The 13,735-nt window shown below is 35.4% G+C and overlaps 1 protein-coding gene across 10 annotated transcripts in view; it reads left to right on the plus strand.

The window, feature by feature from the left end:
* LOC131028547 (histone deacetylase 15) overlaps window positions 1–13,155 on the plus strand; it is a 122,311-nt gene extending 109,156 nt beyond the window's left edge. For 3 of the 10 annotated variants that reach the window (XM_057958833.2, XM_057958834.2, XM_057958835.2), the window contains exons 16-18: window positions 4,289–4,460; window positions 4,851–4,981; window positions 12,768–12,903. In XM_057958833.2, coding sequence (XP_057814816.1) covers window positions 4,289–4,460; window positions 4,851–4,975 — 297 coding nt within the window. In that variant the 3' untranslated portion in view covers window positions 4,976–4,981; window positions 12,768–12,903. Of the gene's footprint in view, window positions 1–4,276; window positions 4,461–4,850; window positions 4,982–9,718; window positions 10,347–12,767 lie in introns of those variants that run through there. The other 7 variants (XM_059210833.1, XM_057958836.2, XR_009102602.2 and 4 more) reach the window with 7 other exon arrangements.
* The last annotated feature ends 580 nt before the right edge of the window (window positions 13,156–13,735 follow it).

Genomic DNA, 13,735 nt, shown 5'->3' on the forward strand with positions numbered 1-13,735 from the left:
TGATTGCACACTGAAAACGCACACAACAAGATGGAGGGAACATTAAACAAAAATGAAATGATATGTTTTATGTTTTGGTGGTATTTGAGGGTTGTAAAGTGGCATAAGAGGGATTGTGGGACCCCTGCTACTTTACAATCCAATAGGTTTTTAAAAAAATGCATGTTTTTATTTTTATTTTTTTAACTTAAAACATTTAGCTGCAGGGCATGCCTGGCCGTCCCTAGCACAGTCAAGGGATGTCTCAATCGTCCCTGGCCGTTCCCGACTGTCTTGGAGAAGGCAGGGGTTCCCAAAAGTTTCCGGGAGGTTTCCTAAAATTGGTACGGGTTACAGAAGATCTGGAAATTGAGGGGACGATAGGGTGATGTCCCCTAATGCTTCTCCATCCTAAAATGGCATGGGGGATGGGGGTGTAGACTCTAGTTATGGGGACACCTCCCTTTGTAACACAGATTTTTGACCTTTTGGGAGCTCTTCAAACTTATTGGTGAAGTTCACTATTTTTAAACAGTCACCTTGTTGCTTTTGGTCATCATCGTAAGTCTTAAGTAACATTTTGGTATGGTCAGAAATTTCGATATTTTCTACAACTTGGGCAATTTATTGAAATATTATATAATTATTAGTTAATTTGTTTGCTGGTTAAAATATTAAAAGGTTAACTTAGTATGATTATTTAATATTTATTAAAAACTAAAAAGGTGTTATAAGTTCATCAAATGGGACATGTAGGCAGGGGTCTTTTTGGACATTGGATTGTTATTTATTTTGAAAAAGGAACTTTGTGGAGGAAATTTGCAATAATTTTTTATTACTGATATTTTCCCTCCAGATTTGTTACAAAAAGGATCGAGAGCTCATTTGTGAGGTTAGCCATGATATGTTATTCGTTAATGCATATGAAGAGAACCTGTATTCATCTCAATATTTCTCAAGGACAAAAACCCTCTTGAGGTTATTAGTTTCGGGGATAAAAACCCCCTAGCCAGTCTTGGCAATTTCATTCAGGAATCACAGTTGTGCTGCAAGTGAAGCTTTTTTAATATGCTGATGAAAAATGAAGGGTTTTGATGTGTTTTGAAGAGGTTTGTTAATGCTAATTATTCTGGGTGATTGAACTCATGTGATTTCAGTGTTTTGGAAGAGGTTTGTAAAAGTTATTTAGCAGGACATACACCTTCTAGGTAGGCTGTAGCCTCCTTTCTTGACCATGCCATCTGAGGATGTCTCGTTGCTGGGTAATGAAATTATTTTTTGTTGTTGTTTGAGTTTGCATTTGATAGTGTTTGTGTAGGTCTTATAGTCTAAGGAGGACAGGTTTGAAAGTTGTTTGGCCTGTATTACTCCAAGGGACGCTGCACCAGTAAAGGGTGGGGCGTGTGGATGTTGGGAATGAAACGCCTTCTTAATGATGTTCATTTTTTCTTATTTTGAGGTGTCTAGCAGTTATATGTTGCTCTCAAGTCATCATGGAGTGGAATAATTACTGAGTGTTGAGTTTTGAGGTGTTTTGTACTTGCTGTACCTGCATTGACAGCAACACAATATGTTTTTACAAACCAGTTTATGTCTGATTTATGTTATCAGCCTATGTTGCCCTTTATATTGATTTTGGGGTGTGTTTGATGGAGTTTTGACATTCTTACCTGGTTGTTTGCAAGAGGGTGTGTTAGTATGCTTCCTTTCGGAGTTTTATAAGCTTTACCAGTCATGTTTCAGTTCTTTTTTTTAATAAAAAATACAGCAACATCAAGGTGTTATCATACCCACACCAGCATTACGCTTCATCCTTGCAAGGTATTTTGCTGTTGTTTCATTGATGATCTGATTATTTCTTGTTTTTTGATGCCTTTTGGGGTTGTTGCTGCAGTTTATTTACTAAGTTGCCAGTTCGGGGTTGGGTTCAGATTTGGGTTCGAGGACCCAGTTCGCTGGTTTGGCAAAATTTTGTAATTGGGTTTTGAGTTCGTTTGTTTTCATTAGTACAAAAACAACAAAACCACCATAATCTTGTAATCATAGCATCATATACTTCAAGTTCAATATCAAAATAATAATATCGAGTTCAAGTTTCATTGTTTCAACAATTGGAACTTTTAACTTTTAAGTTTAATCATCAAATGGATTCTTTAAATCTCAACATCATCATCATCATTGACATTAGATGATGTAGGAACATTAGATGAACCACAAGCAATGCCATTGCCAGTTGCAGTTGCAGTTGCAGTTGCACTAATAGTGTTCTTGCTTTTCGAGTCCTCAAATGAAATATGTTGAGAAATGGAAGCATTCAAGTTAGTATGCTCTGGGTCTATATACCACATCTTCATCTCCCCTTGCTTGTAGTCATGTTGTTTGTATGAAGGTAGACAACACCAAAACGAGCTTGAGTGTAGCACCCCTCGTGGGGGTTTGAGAGAGAGAGAGAGAGAGAGAGAGAGAGAGAGAGAGGTGGTAGAGAAAGAGTGAGAGGGAGAGAGACAGGTCTAGATTTCAGGGCAGATAAAATGAGTGAGATAGAGAGAGTGAGGGAATGCTGGTAGGAGCCTATTGATTACTGAAATTTGACTAATTATGAAAATTTATAAGATCTTTTAAAACTTAGAATTTTCATTATAACTCCTAGAGATTTGAAACCACTTGCAAACATCTTGTCAATATATACATGAAATATAACTTAAAGCATAAGAAAGGAAGAGACATATTGAAATGTAGTTTATACTTCATGGTGAGTCCATGAAGTATAATTTAAATGTTATATTTCATGTATATATTCTGGGCGAGTCAATGTGAGTCTCGTTTCTATGGTTTGAGTCTTGTTTCTATGGTTCTAATGGTCACTTTTAGGGTTCCCATGGCATTAAAGTCAAACTGGCTGCTAAAAAGGATTAAAAATTGCAATTTTTTGTTTTGTTTTTGGTGCTTGGGCATTTGGGTTTGCCTCGGATTTTGCTAGGATGAACTAGACTCCAAAATGATGCACCTTGCTCGAACTTGAGTCCGAACCGGGATTGAACCGGACCTGGATCCCACACCCTAGGGGACAAACCCTGCAACATAGTTTATTTATAATCAACACTTATACTAGTACATCAACAATTACATTTTCTATATGATGTTATAACGCATATGGGTTAACTTTGTAATATCTTGGATGCTTTTGGATGAGAAGGTTTTGGTGATATGCCAAACCTGCTGGACCTATACATTAGTGGACTTGTCTTTCAAGAGAGGATCAGCAATGAATTGCATATAGTTTTGGGTGTGGAAGATTTGTTTGTGATCTATGGTGTTATGATGACCATATGATAGGTTTTCTAGTTTAAAAATTTTAGTACTGATTTGAGTTGTATTACTGTTACTTTAATGTGTGTTTTAGTGTTAGGAATACCAATAGATGAAACAATCCATATTTACCAGAGCTAATATCACTCAAATTGTTTTGCTAGGGGAGTCGCGTTTGCATGTGTGTGTGTTCTTGTATGTATGTGTGTTTATGTTGGTGCCGTGAAGGACAAGAAATGGGCTTATCAGGCAAGAATGACACTCAAAAAGACAATTGGAGGAAGGAATAGCAAGAAAAACAGTCCCAAAGAGACTGGGACGATGCTGTGCATGTGGATATGTGTGTGTGCACATGCATGTGCATTTGTGTAACAGTGTATGCTTATGTACTTGTCAATTGTTTCTTTCAATGGGAATGTTTCATTTTTCAATCATCGATATCATCTTAGATTGACACTAATATATTTCCAATTTTTCCAAATCTTTTGCTTGTATAACTCGCTAGATTTTAATTTACATTAATTCTTGGAGCTTGATTCATAAAGGTAATTGATGTGTGTGTGTGTACACACGTGTGTTTGTGCATGTACTTGTCAAGAGTTTCTTCCAATGCTAATAGTTTTTGATATTTTTTCACTTGTTTTTGATTGAAACTGTATCTTGTTGCGTTTTCTAAATTTATTTATTGTATATTTTCTTAAATTTTAATTCATTTCCATTCTTACAACTTGATTTATAAATGTAACTTTCAGTCACATTGTTTAACTGATGATCTATTTGCTAATTGCCATAAATATGTGATATAAATATGCATTTTCTTCTTTTAAGACATAAATGAGTTATTGGTACTTTTTGACCCAAAACATGTACTATTCTTTATTTTTAAAAAAGTAGATGTTTTTGATAGATATTATATTAAATAACAGAAAGTCAATGCTTGGTTTGTTCTTTTGTTTGATACACCTGCTAACAAAATCTATAAACTAAGTATGAATAACAGGTGCTCCTTGGAGATAACCCCGATCCACCTCCTCAAGATACCCAACCATCAAAGTCTGGTCTAAAGACACTTCTGGAGGTTCTTGAAATTCAATCAAAGTACTGGTCAAGTGTAAGGGAGCATTATCTTCAGTTGCAGTTGCACTGGCAAGCATTGTATGGTAGAAAGAAAAGTAAGTTTTAACTTCTTATATAAACATAATGAATGTTGAAATGTTTGGGTAATAATGGAAAGGAAAGGTTTGAGAATTAAGTATGAAAAATGTGTGTGCCCCGCCCCACCCCACACACACACATACAGATGCACATGCTCACACACCAAAATAGAGGAGCAGTATGTTTGTTAATAATGAAGCATGGAACCACATTATAGAGATTCTTTTAATTTAACTTTAATACTTGTTTATCAAATCAACGTAACAAAATGGGAAATCTAGAAATAGCTAAGACTTGTCTATTATAGAGCACAAGAAACACAGATAATATTTAATAGGTTCAAGCACACAATATAGAAATCCTATCAGCATAATACTCATGGGTTAAATCTGTGCAAGATGCATTAGCTACAGCAGCAAATAAACTTAAAACAACAGTTGCTCAAAGTACAACAAATGAAAGTACGCAGAATAGCCATGGTCAACAGCAAAGCAAGATCAAGCATGAGCACTACAATACAAAGAAACCCTAGTACCAGGTTTGAACACTTGCTCTCAACTTTCAAATAGTATTCTTCGAATGTGAATCATTCCTGTGTGGCTAGAAAATGTGAAAACATCAACTGTGGCAACCTTGGCTGGTCAGAGTACATCCAATTGAGCTCTTTGGCCAATAACTAATAAGAGAACAAGGATTGTAAGTGCTATTATTCTAGATTTGTTTGGTGTGCTTTTTCTAAAGTGACTTAGACTTTTATGCTTATTCAATTTCTTTATGCAGTTTGGTTGCAACTGAAAAAATGCTAGCTTCCATGGTGATTACCCTAGGTAAATCGTTCAACAAGGATTCTAAAACAAGTTGAAGGAATGCACTCTGTGCAAAGTAGTTTGGAAGATACAATCTAGCAATTGATTGTGCACACTGTTGGACAGTGTCAAGAGACCATATGGTAGCTGGATAGGGTTGGACCTTCATCGTCAATGTATAAATTTAGGGACTGGGTTAGATGGTATGCAACATCTGGAGAATTGGTTGCACAGATGATGGTTCAAGTGAACCAGTATTTAAATGAGGTAGATAATTTGTATCAGACACTCATTGTGAAACAACTGTTGTTGGAGAATGCAATGTAAGGTGCAAATAAGACGTGTTCTAGACTTGTGATATAGTGGGGTTTCTGTTTGAAGGAAAGAGGCCCAATTGAATTAGATCCTGCAGGAAGCAATAGATTCTTGATATACGAGTTTAGAAGCTGACACAAATGTGCAAAGAATGTTGTTTATTTTCCAGGCTTGTAGTGAGATTAAAGATGAATATCTACGTTTTTGGTTCTGCATTTACTCAGGGGGTATGCATATTAGGTACATGTCCTGGTCTAGGCAAACCCTCTGTATTGTCGGTCACTTCATAAGGCCTGGGAAAACCTAGCGTGTACTTTGGTAGGACTCTCAGTGTTGGGACATGTATGGGGTACTTAGGCTGTACCTGGGTGTACCATACCCATGAAAAAATAGAAGTTTAATGAAAAATACATAAAATGAAAAAGTAAAAATTCATGAACTTAAAGTAATTCCAAAAGAAATTACCTAACTACATTGACAACATTAATAACAGAAAAAACAAAAGCAAACAACAATTCTTGCCTTATATTCATCACTCATAAAAAACTGTGTTGCACAACTTCACAACAGTTGTCTCATAATCAAATCTTGCATTTAACAATCTCAATGGCCACATCAACTGGGAATCTGGTAAACATGAACACAATATTGAAACTAAATAGGATTTCATCATCACTCACCCTTTGTCCTCGATGAGCTCAATAAAAGAGGAATACATTTTTGACAAAGGAGCTTGTTTTTCCCACAAGTGAGGTGAGTTTCTTTCTAAGGAAAGCTGCAAGTTTGTAATTTGGAGAGTTAGTGGTGGGTTGTTATTGTTTTAGGGTTTTTGTTCTAGAATTTTTTTCTTTGCATTGTTATTTTTCTCTTGCGAGTTTTGAAGGTTGTGATGTAGGTGACACCTTGATGCCCCTAGGGTTTTTGAGGGATGTCAAGATATCTCAGTTATCATTTAAAAAAAGGGACTCCAATTTCAGGGGCATCTTTACCAAAAGGGGATGGGGGGATTGGTCAATGTAAGGGATGTCTCATCGTCTTGTATTGAAGTTGCTAGGCTCAAGGACACGTTATGGGGAATCATTATTAAAAGATAATTTAAAGAATGCATAAGTATGGTCAAATTTACACAAGTAGAGTTTTGGAAGTCTAAAATGAATTTACAAAAGTGGTGAATTGCATTTCAAATTCCAGTTTCTGCCATCTTAGTGTAACTTCAGGCTCTTTAGACATAAAAAGCAAAACTGTAGTTTGCATTGAAAGCCCTGATTTCTACCAACTTTGGACAAGTTTGTAGATTGCTTCTTGACATCAAAGATCAGCCTTGTTAAAAGCTCACATAGAAAATTGCATGCTTAGCACCTAGTTTTTTCAGCTTGAAAACTTCACTCGCTTTGGTTGCAATTTTGATGGCATCATCAAAGATAAAGCCAATTAAAGAATTGAAGTAAGAGTTTAAAAGTTACCTTGCTCTCTCAAGGTTCACCTCCACAATTTAAGAATTTAGAGGCACAAACCTTGGACATGTGAATGTTATTGAATCATTCAAATGGTCAATGAGGTGGATGACATATCACATTGAGATTGTGGTATTCTACAAGACACAACATTTCTAGTATTAATGCAGTCTCCCAATCTTGTCTTGGTTTGTGCTCAAAACTATCATACAAAAAAGAGAAGAATCTATGGACTTGCAAATAAGCTTTTTCTCAACATCACTCTTGAAGCCATTGAAGAGACATTTGGGCTTCCCACTTATGTCAAGTATGCCCCTGTGAAAACTGCTAAAAACTACCATGACAAACACACCTGAATGATAACCAGTTAAACAAGAGAAGAGCTTCTATCACTAGAATGTCCTAGGTCATGCAAGAGTGAATTCAACGAAGATATAAGTGATTTAATCACTCTTTTAAATAGGATAGCGGGCAATCCTATAACCAAGAACTTCTATCCATGGTTCTGATTCTTGATACTTGCCATTATGGATGATATAAATAGGATTGACCAGGGAACCTTGATCAGTGATCATCTACAAGATCAATCATGTGAGGTGCAAAATAACAAGAAGTTTCATACCCTCTTATCTTGTCTACGTTTTGGCAAGAAGGGCTATCTTTCTCGAATTTACTTGAAAAGATAAGATGGGTTTGGGAGTGAAGAAGGTTTATGAGCATTGCCTTCAGTTGGAACTAAAAGAAAGCAACAAACATTACAATAGGTTAAATGATGCGTTTGTCATCCATGCAATTAAAATCATGAAAATGGCTTTAATAAACGGATATCTTTGGAGGCTACTTCTACCGTTATTGAGTGGGGAAATTGGTTCATCCAGTTGTCTACATTTACTTATATAGAGTCGCAGTGATTACTACAGCTTAATACAAGCTACCAAAATACAACAATAGGATAATCTTGTGAGAAATGTGTAGGTAACTAGCTGAAGTCCATAAACTTTATGGTAAGCATAAGACACGGGTCTGATTCTCCACAATTGGTGAGTACAGCTACATCTCATATATCCATTGCAAAATTGTTGAGAAAGAAACAATAGAGAGCAGTTTACATCTATATGAGAGTAGAGGAAAACTTGATCCTATGAAGGGAATTGAAGGATTAATTGGATCCCTCAACAAGCATCAATCTGATCTAGATGACTTTTGGACTGATTGCGTGGTCGAGAATGAGAGATTACTCTGGGTTGAATTCATACCAAACTTGAGCATTTGACATTACCAAAGTGCCAAAAAGCATTTTAGATGATTTGAAATTGTTGGACCCATCCTATGACATAGAAAAGGTTTATGCTTTGCAAATTTCAAAGATGTAGTAGTCTATTTTCAAGCACACCTCAATCAAGAAAAAGACTCAAGTGGGTAATCTCAAGAAATTGGAATGGTTAAGGGGTTTGTCCCAAATAGGTGGTAAAGGATAGGCAAAAGACTCTTGCTAAAGAAAAAGAGACCACCCTTTAGCAAATTTTTACAATATGCTTTGCCTTCTCAAGTGAATAATGTTGAAGTGGAGAAGGGGATTCAAAAGAGCATGCACCCATGATCAAGAAAAAGTAGAAACTCAAGTTCAAGACTAGGGGTACATAGGGACAAGATGCCGGTGTTGTAACTATTGTCCCTACTATGGAAGCTCCATTCCTTGCTCCTTTTTCATCTCAATAATAATCCCAACATGCGGCATCAAAAACTACTACGCAACAAGATATCTTGAGTCATCACAATAGGATACTTAAGTCTTTGTTGATGAAATTCTTTGTTGATGATATTGATCTCAAGAATATTGAGGTTGAAGAAATATTTGATCATGAAAGGACTTAAATTTTTGACGAGGCCCTTCCTCTAAAAGTGTCTTTACAAATGAAGACTGCCTTGCCACATGGGTCTCCTTTTCATGAGTCCGTCCCATTTCATAGGTCTCCGTGACACACTACTCCAAGTCCTTCATCCCAAAGTACAAAATATGTGGCCATTGGAGGAGGGTCTTCTCAAGAAGTAGGTACATCAAAGTTGAGGATGCCAATATGTTTTGACAGCACTTTGAAGAAAATAAAAAATGAAGTTCCTATGATGGATGCTTTTTTCAGCTATTGTAGTATTGATTAAAGTGACACTACATTCCAAAAAGGCAAGGGGTCTCTCTTCTATCTCAACGAATGCTTAGGGATCAAGAATAGATGAGATAGCTAACCCCGTTTTTGATAAGAAATAGAAATATATACAAGTAACCAATCACCAAATCTTGGGCAACAAACAAGGGAGAGGGAGAAGGAGAATATGCAAACAATTATGTCAACCATTATGAGTAGGATGGATAAAGATAAGTAAACTAAGGAGCAATTGAAAACTCAAGTGGAACAATTGATTGCTTATATCCAATACTTAGCAGGCCCAGTAGATTCATCTTTTCTGCACCAACTCTATTTGCTACATTAGATAAAAATCTACTAGTCATAGCTGAAATTGGAGGTATCATACAAGCAACTGGGGTGTGGAAGGAGTTACTGCTAACACAAGGTTCAATGATTATTAAAAGGATCAATTAAGTAATTGGAGGAAAAATTGGATGAAAAATTGTTACTATTGGAGGATAATTATGTAGTTACAGCAGATAACTAAAATGGATTTCTTTTATATTTATTTCAGATGGGATACACGAAGGAAATAATCTTGGGTGTCTCCTCTAATTGTTTAAATCAACCAAATGGAGGATCATAATTTTGAAAGAGGGCAAGAGGAGATTTTCAAAGGCAAGAGACTTTGTAAATGGCACAATGGCATTCAAGCATTCATTGAAGCAATTCCTTGTTCCTTTTTTAATGATTGACAAATTGTTAATTCAGTCAACTTTTAGTATAGGGGTTACCAGATTTAATTAAGCAGAGTATTACTGCAGAAACATTCAACAAGCTTGTAGGGATGAAGACTATGTTTGATGCATACACAGGACAGCTTTCAAAATATATTGAAGTTCCCAAGAAGATTTCACATACAATCATTTTGAGGGATATTCATTTCAATTATTCAGATGGATTGAATTTCAATTTGGTAAAGGAAACTCTTGATAATTTACAAGGATATTTTCAGGGCGATCATCCAAAAAGAGAAGAGAAAAGAATATAAATTGAAAATGATGGCATAGATAAATGAACACGAGCAAAAATGATAGCTATTTACATGTCAAATTCAAAATGAAATGTAATGATTAAATATTTGGCATCAAACTTACATTTGTAAAGTTTAATTTTTAATTTTTAATGCCAAAATGGCACGTTGGACTTTGGTGATATTTAAGTATTAAGGAATTTTTTTGGTTTTGTAATGGTTGTTTTGTACGGTTTTAGGGAAAACTTTTTAATGGTGAATCTCAAGTTGCAAATAATAAATGTGCCTTGTTTTAGATCCTTAATTTTTTTCAATTACAACCATTGATGTAAAGCTCAAATTTAATATTTTTGCTCAAGGTGTTGGGGTGGAAAAGATTGCTTTTTGGACTGCCCTTTATGAATGGACAGCTGAAACTTTGTATAGTGGTTGGAAACTCTTTGCTTACTAAAAATTAAGACCTTTTTACTTGTTTTTTGTTTCCATTTTCGAGTTTACCAAATATGGGTTATGTTGTTACAATGAATTTTTGTATTCGAATTGAATGTTAATGAATTCCAACAAGCATTTGATAAAATATCTCAATAATTAGAGGCTGTGAGGTTTGTATGCACATCTTATTTGTGCATGTGTATGGTAGTTATTGCATCGTTCTTCATTGCTGATCATCCTTAGACTCCTGTACGTTTCTTGTTTGCATGGTTGTGTGTAAATTGACCAAAAAAGGATTGGTTTTACAAGGAATTTATCTCTTCAACAGGGGCAGATCTGTTGTCACTATAAAATAGACTCATTTTCTCTCTTGAAACCCATATTTGCTTCGTAATTTTTTTGCTCCTGTTTAGAAGAGGATTAGCTTTAGGTATGAAACTTGCAAATTGCTGATATAAAGTTGAATCTTATGAATGCGAGTGTGTATTCATTACTAATTTATAAAATATCTGAATGTAATGAATCTTTTTAATTAGTTGGTAGTTGTATGTTAGTTCAAAAAATATCAATTTGTTGATAGAATCGGTAAAGCACATTGATTGAACTAAATACACCACAGGCCCCTTGAAATAGAATATTACAACAGTCGCTGAGTTATCTTGCATGACTATGACCTGCTAATATAGACCTTGGAGATAGCTGATTTCATTTTAGGAGAGGTGAGGTGCATTCAGTGCTTTACCTTAGTTGTTGAGAATCAAATCACCCATCTATAGGGTCATTGTAACCACTAGAAAGTTTATTGACGTGTGATTCTTGCCATTTATTTAGCCATGAGAATATATTACAGCACTTTTGTACCAAATTCATTTCTAACATTCTATTGTTACTTGTATATTGTTGTCAGCTTCCTTCAATTAGAGCCCACTCAAATCACAAGGACTAGGTGCCTTGAATGCTTTCCTGGCCATGGCCATTGTATTGGAATTGGTTCCCAAACTATCTTCTTTCTACATGGAATAGTGTGTTTTTGATAAGATGCATGGAAAGTACGTTAAATTACTAATGGATTTGCAACAGCCATCTTAGCGTCGTGCTATTTCTTTTGGTTCCAAGTAGCATGTTTGAGTGAAGGGATTGAACCATGGGTATAATGAGTAACAAAGAAGCCGTTGAAATGCAATTGGCTCCATGAATCTGTTGGCCATGCCAAGAGACTATGACAATGCATGACTGCAGATATCAACCAAGGTTTTGTGCAAGGTGGTAATTTGAGGCAATAATACCTCCCCTCATTTGAAAACCATAATAGTTACCTATTGACATTCTTGTCTCTAGACCCTGTTCGGCATGCTTCTAGTTCTAGATGGTCTCTGTAGATTTGCTACTACAAGGTGTAAGCCATAGGCCAAAAAAATCAAACTTAAATTTTGAAAACCTCAAGAAAGAAGAAAGGAGGAAAAAAATTATAAATAAACAAAACTGACACCCTAGATTAGAGCTAGAATATAAGGAAAAACTTTGTAAACCTCAAATGAAAAACCCAATGACTAAGTACATTCCTCTCAAATCCTTCAAAATCCTGTAAAAATATTTCATATCTGATGGTTATCCTTTAGTAGCAACTGAAAAATGCTGAAATTTGTGAGCATGAAAGAGCAGAGAAAAACCTGGTTAAATGAGGGAAAACAATGTCCTAAAACTGTGTTTCAACCGCTGACTCTTTCTCATGTGGATTGTGAATGTTTTACATCAACTAACTATTTTTTTTAGTTACTCATGGAGTACTTGCTTGCAACTTGCCAGCTGAGTTGCAATTACTTATTGATCTATGTTCTTTGGTTCGTAAGTAACTGGCAAGTTTTAGCTCTATGGATCTTATGCCAGTAGTGATGAGACTAGTAACTAATTGAAGGTAATGATCAGTATTGCATTATTCAATCTGTCATAGAATCGTTAGTTTTTAGATTATTGAGCCTTCCTGTCATCTTCTCTTTTTATGCCCATTGACTGAAATGCATGATATGGAGTTAAATGCCTATGGGCTGTTTCCATGTGATATTTGTGAACATAAATGACTTTGTTTAATGAATGTATTTTCTGCAATTTGATTCTGCAATTTTATTCTTCTGTATGACAATCTTCTGTGAGTGTGCAGGAAAGATAATCATCAGAAGGCACATTGTGAAAGGTCCAGTATGGTGGAAATGGGGACGTAAAAGAATTGTGTATGAGCATTGGTTTGCAAGGGTACCATTAAGAAAGCGCTCAAGCTAGCAAATCTACAACAAAACTGCTTTGTAACCAGTACATCTCACTTTTTTGAAGGATTGCCTCTACTTTTTCCAATTTTCAGACATCTAACAGTTCGATCATATGTACAGATTCTAGTTTTGTGTCAAAGGTGTGATGTATATGCCAATACTTACAATCCTTTAAATTAGTTCTGCACTGGTAGTTCACATGACATGCTGATGGCACTACACCTACTCGAGTTGTACTCTTGTATAATTGAAATTTCCTATAATATCATCTTCATTGATGCATTTTGCAAGTTATGTATATCATCAACATTATATGAATTCTAGCTGTGGATAAAATTTAGTTTTATTGTTTGCTTAATTTATAATTATTGTAAATGCATAGCTAGATAGTAAACATCTATGATTTGCTTTGTTAAGTGTGTCTGATTTCAAGTGTTTCCTGGCTTTCCATTGACTAGTTTTTATTTGTTTTTTAGTAACAAATAAAGAAATTATATAAATGTTCAAAAATGACCAATATAGGTCAACCAGGCTGAAAAGCACAAGTTACAAAAGAAACGTAATAAATGGCACATGACTCAAAAAAATTCATAAACCTTGACACCAATATTGAACGGGTGAAGGGTAGTTGGTTGAAGAACGTGTGATAGTGTTGTGTCATGTTGGTATAAGCTCTTTGAATTCACAAGGTGAAAGCTATGAGTGTGTGGGAACTCTTTGGTTTCTAATGTGATTTGAACATTGTATCAGTTTTGATTGTGATTTATAGTACATATGGTGGTCATTAACGTACTGCTTTGTGAATGGAATTTTGACATGTGTCATGCACAGGCAAACCCTTGAAAGTAATGTTAGAAACATG

This window comes from Cryptomeria japonica, chromosome 8 (assembly GCF_030272615.1).
Source record: "Cryptomeria japonica chromosome 8, Sugi_1.0, whole genome shotgun sequence".
NCBI classification, from domain to species: Eukaryota; Viridiplantae; Streptophyta; class Pinopsida; order Cupressales; family Cupressaceae; genus Cryptomeria; species Cryptomeria japonica.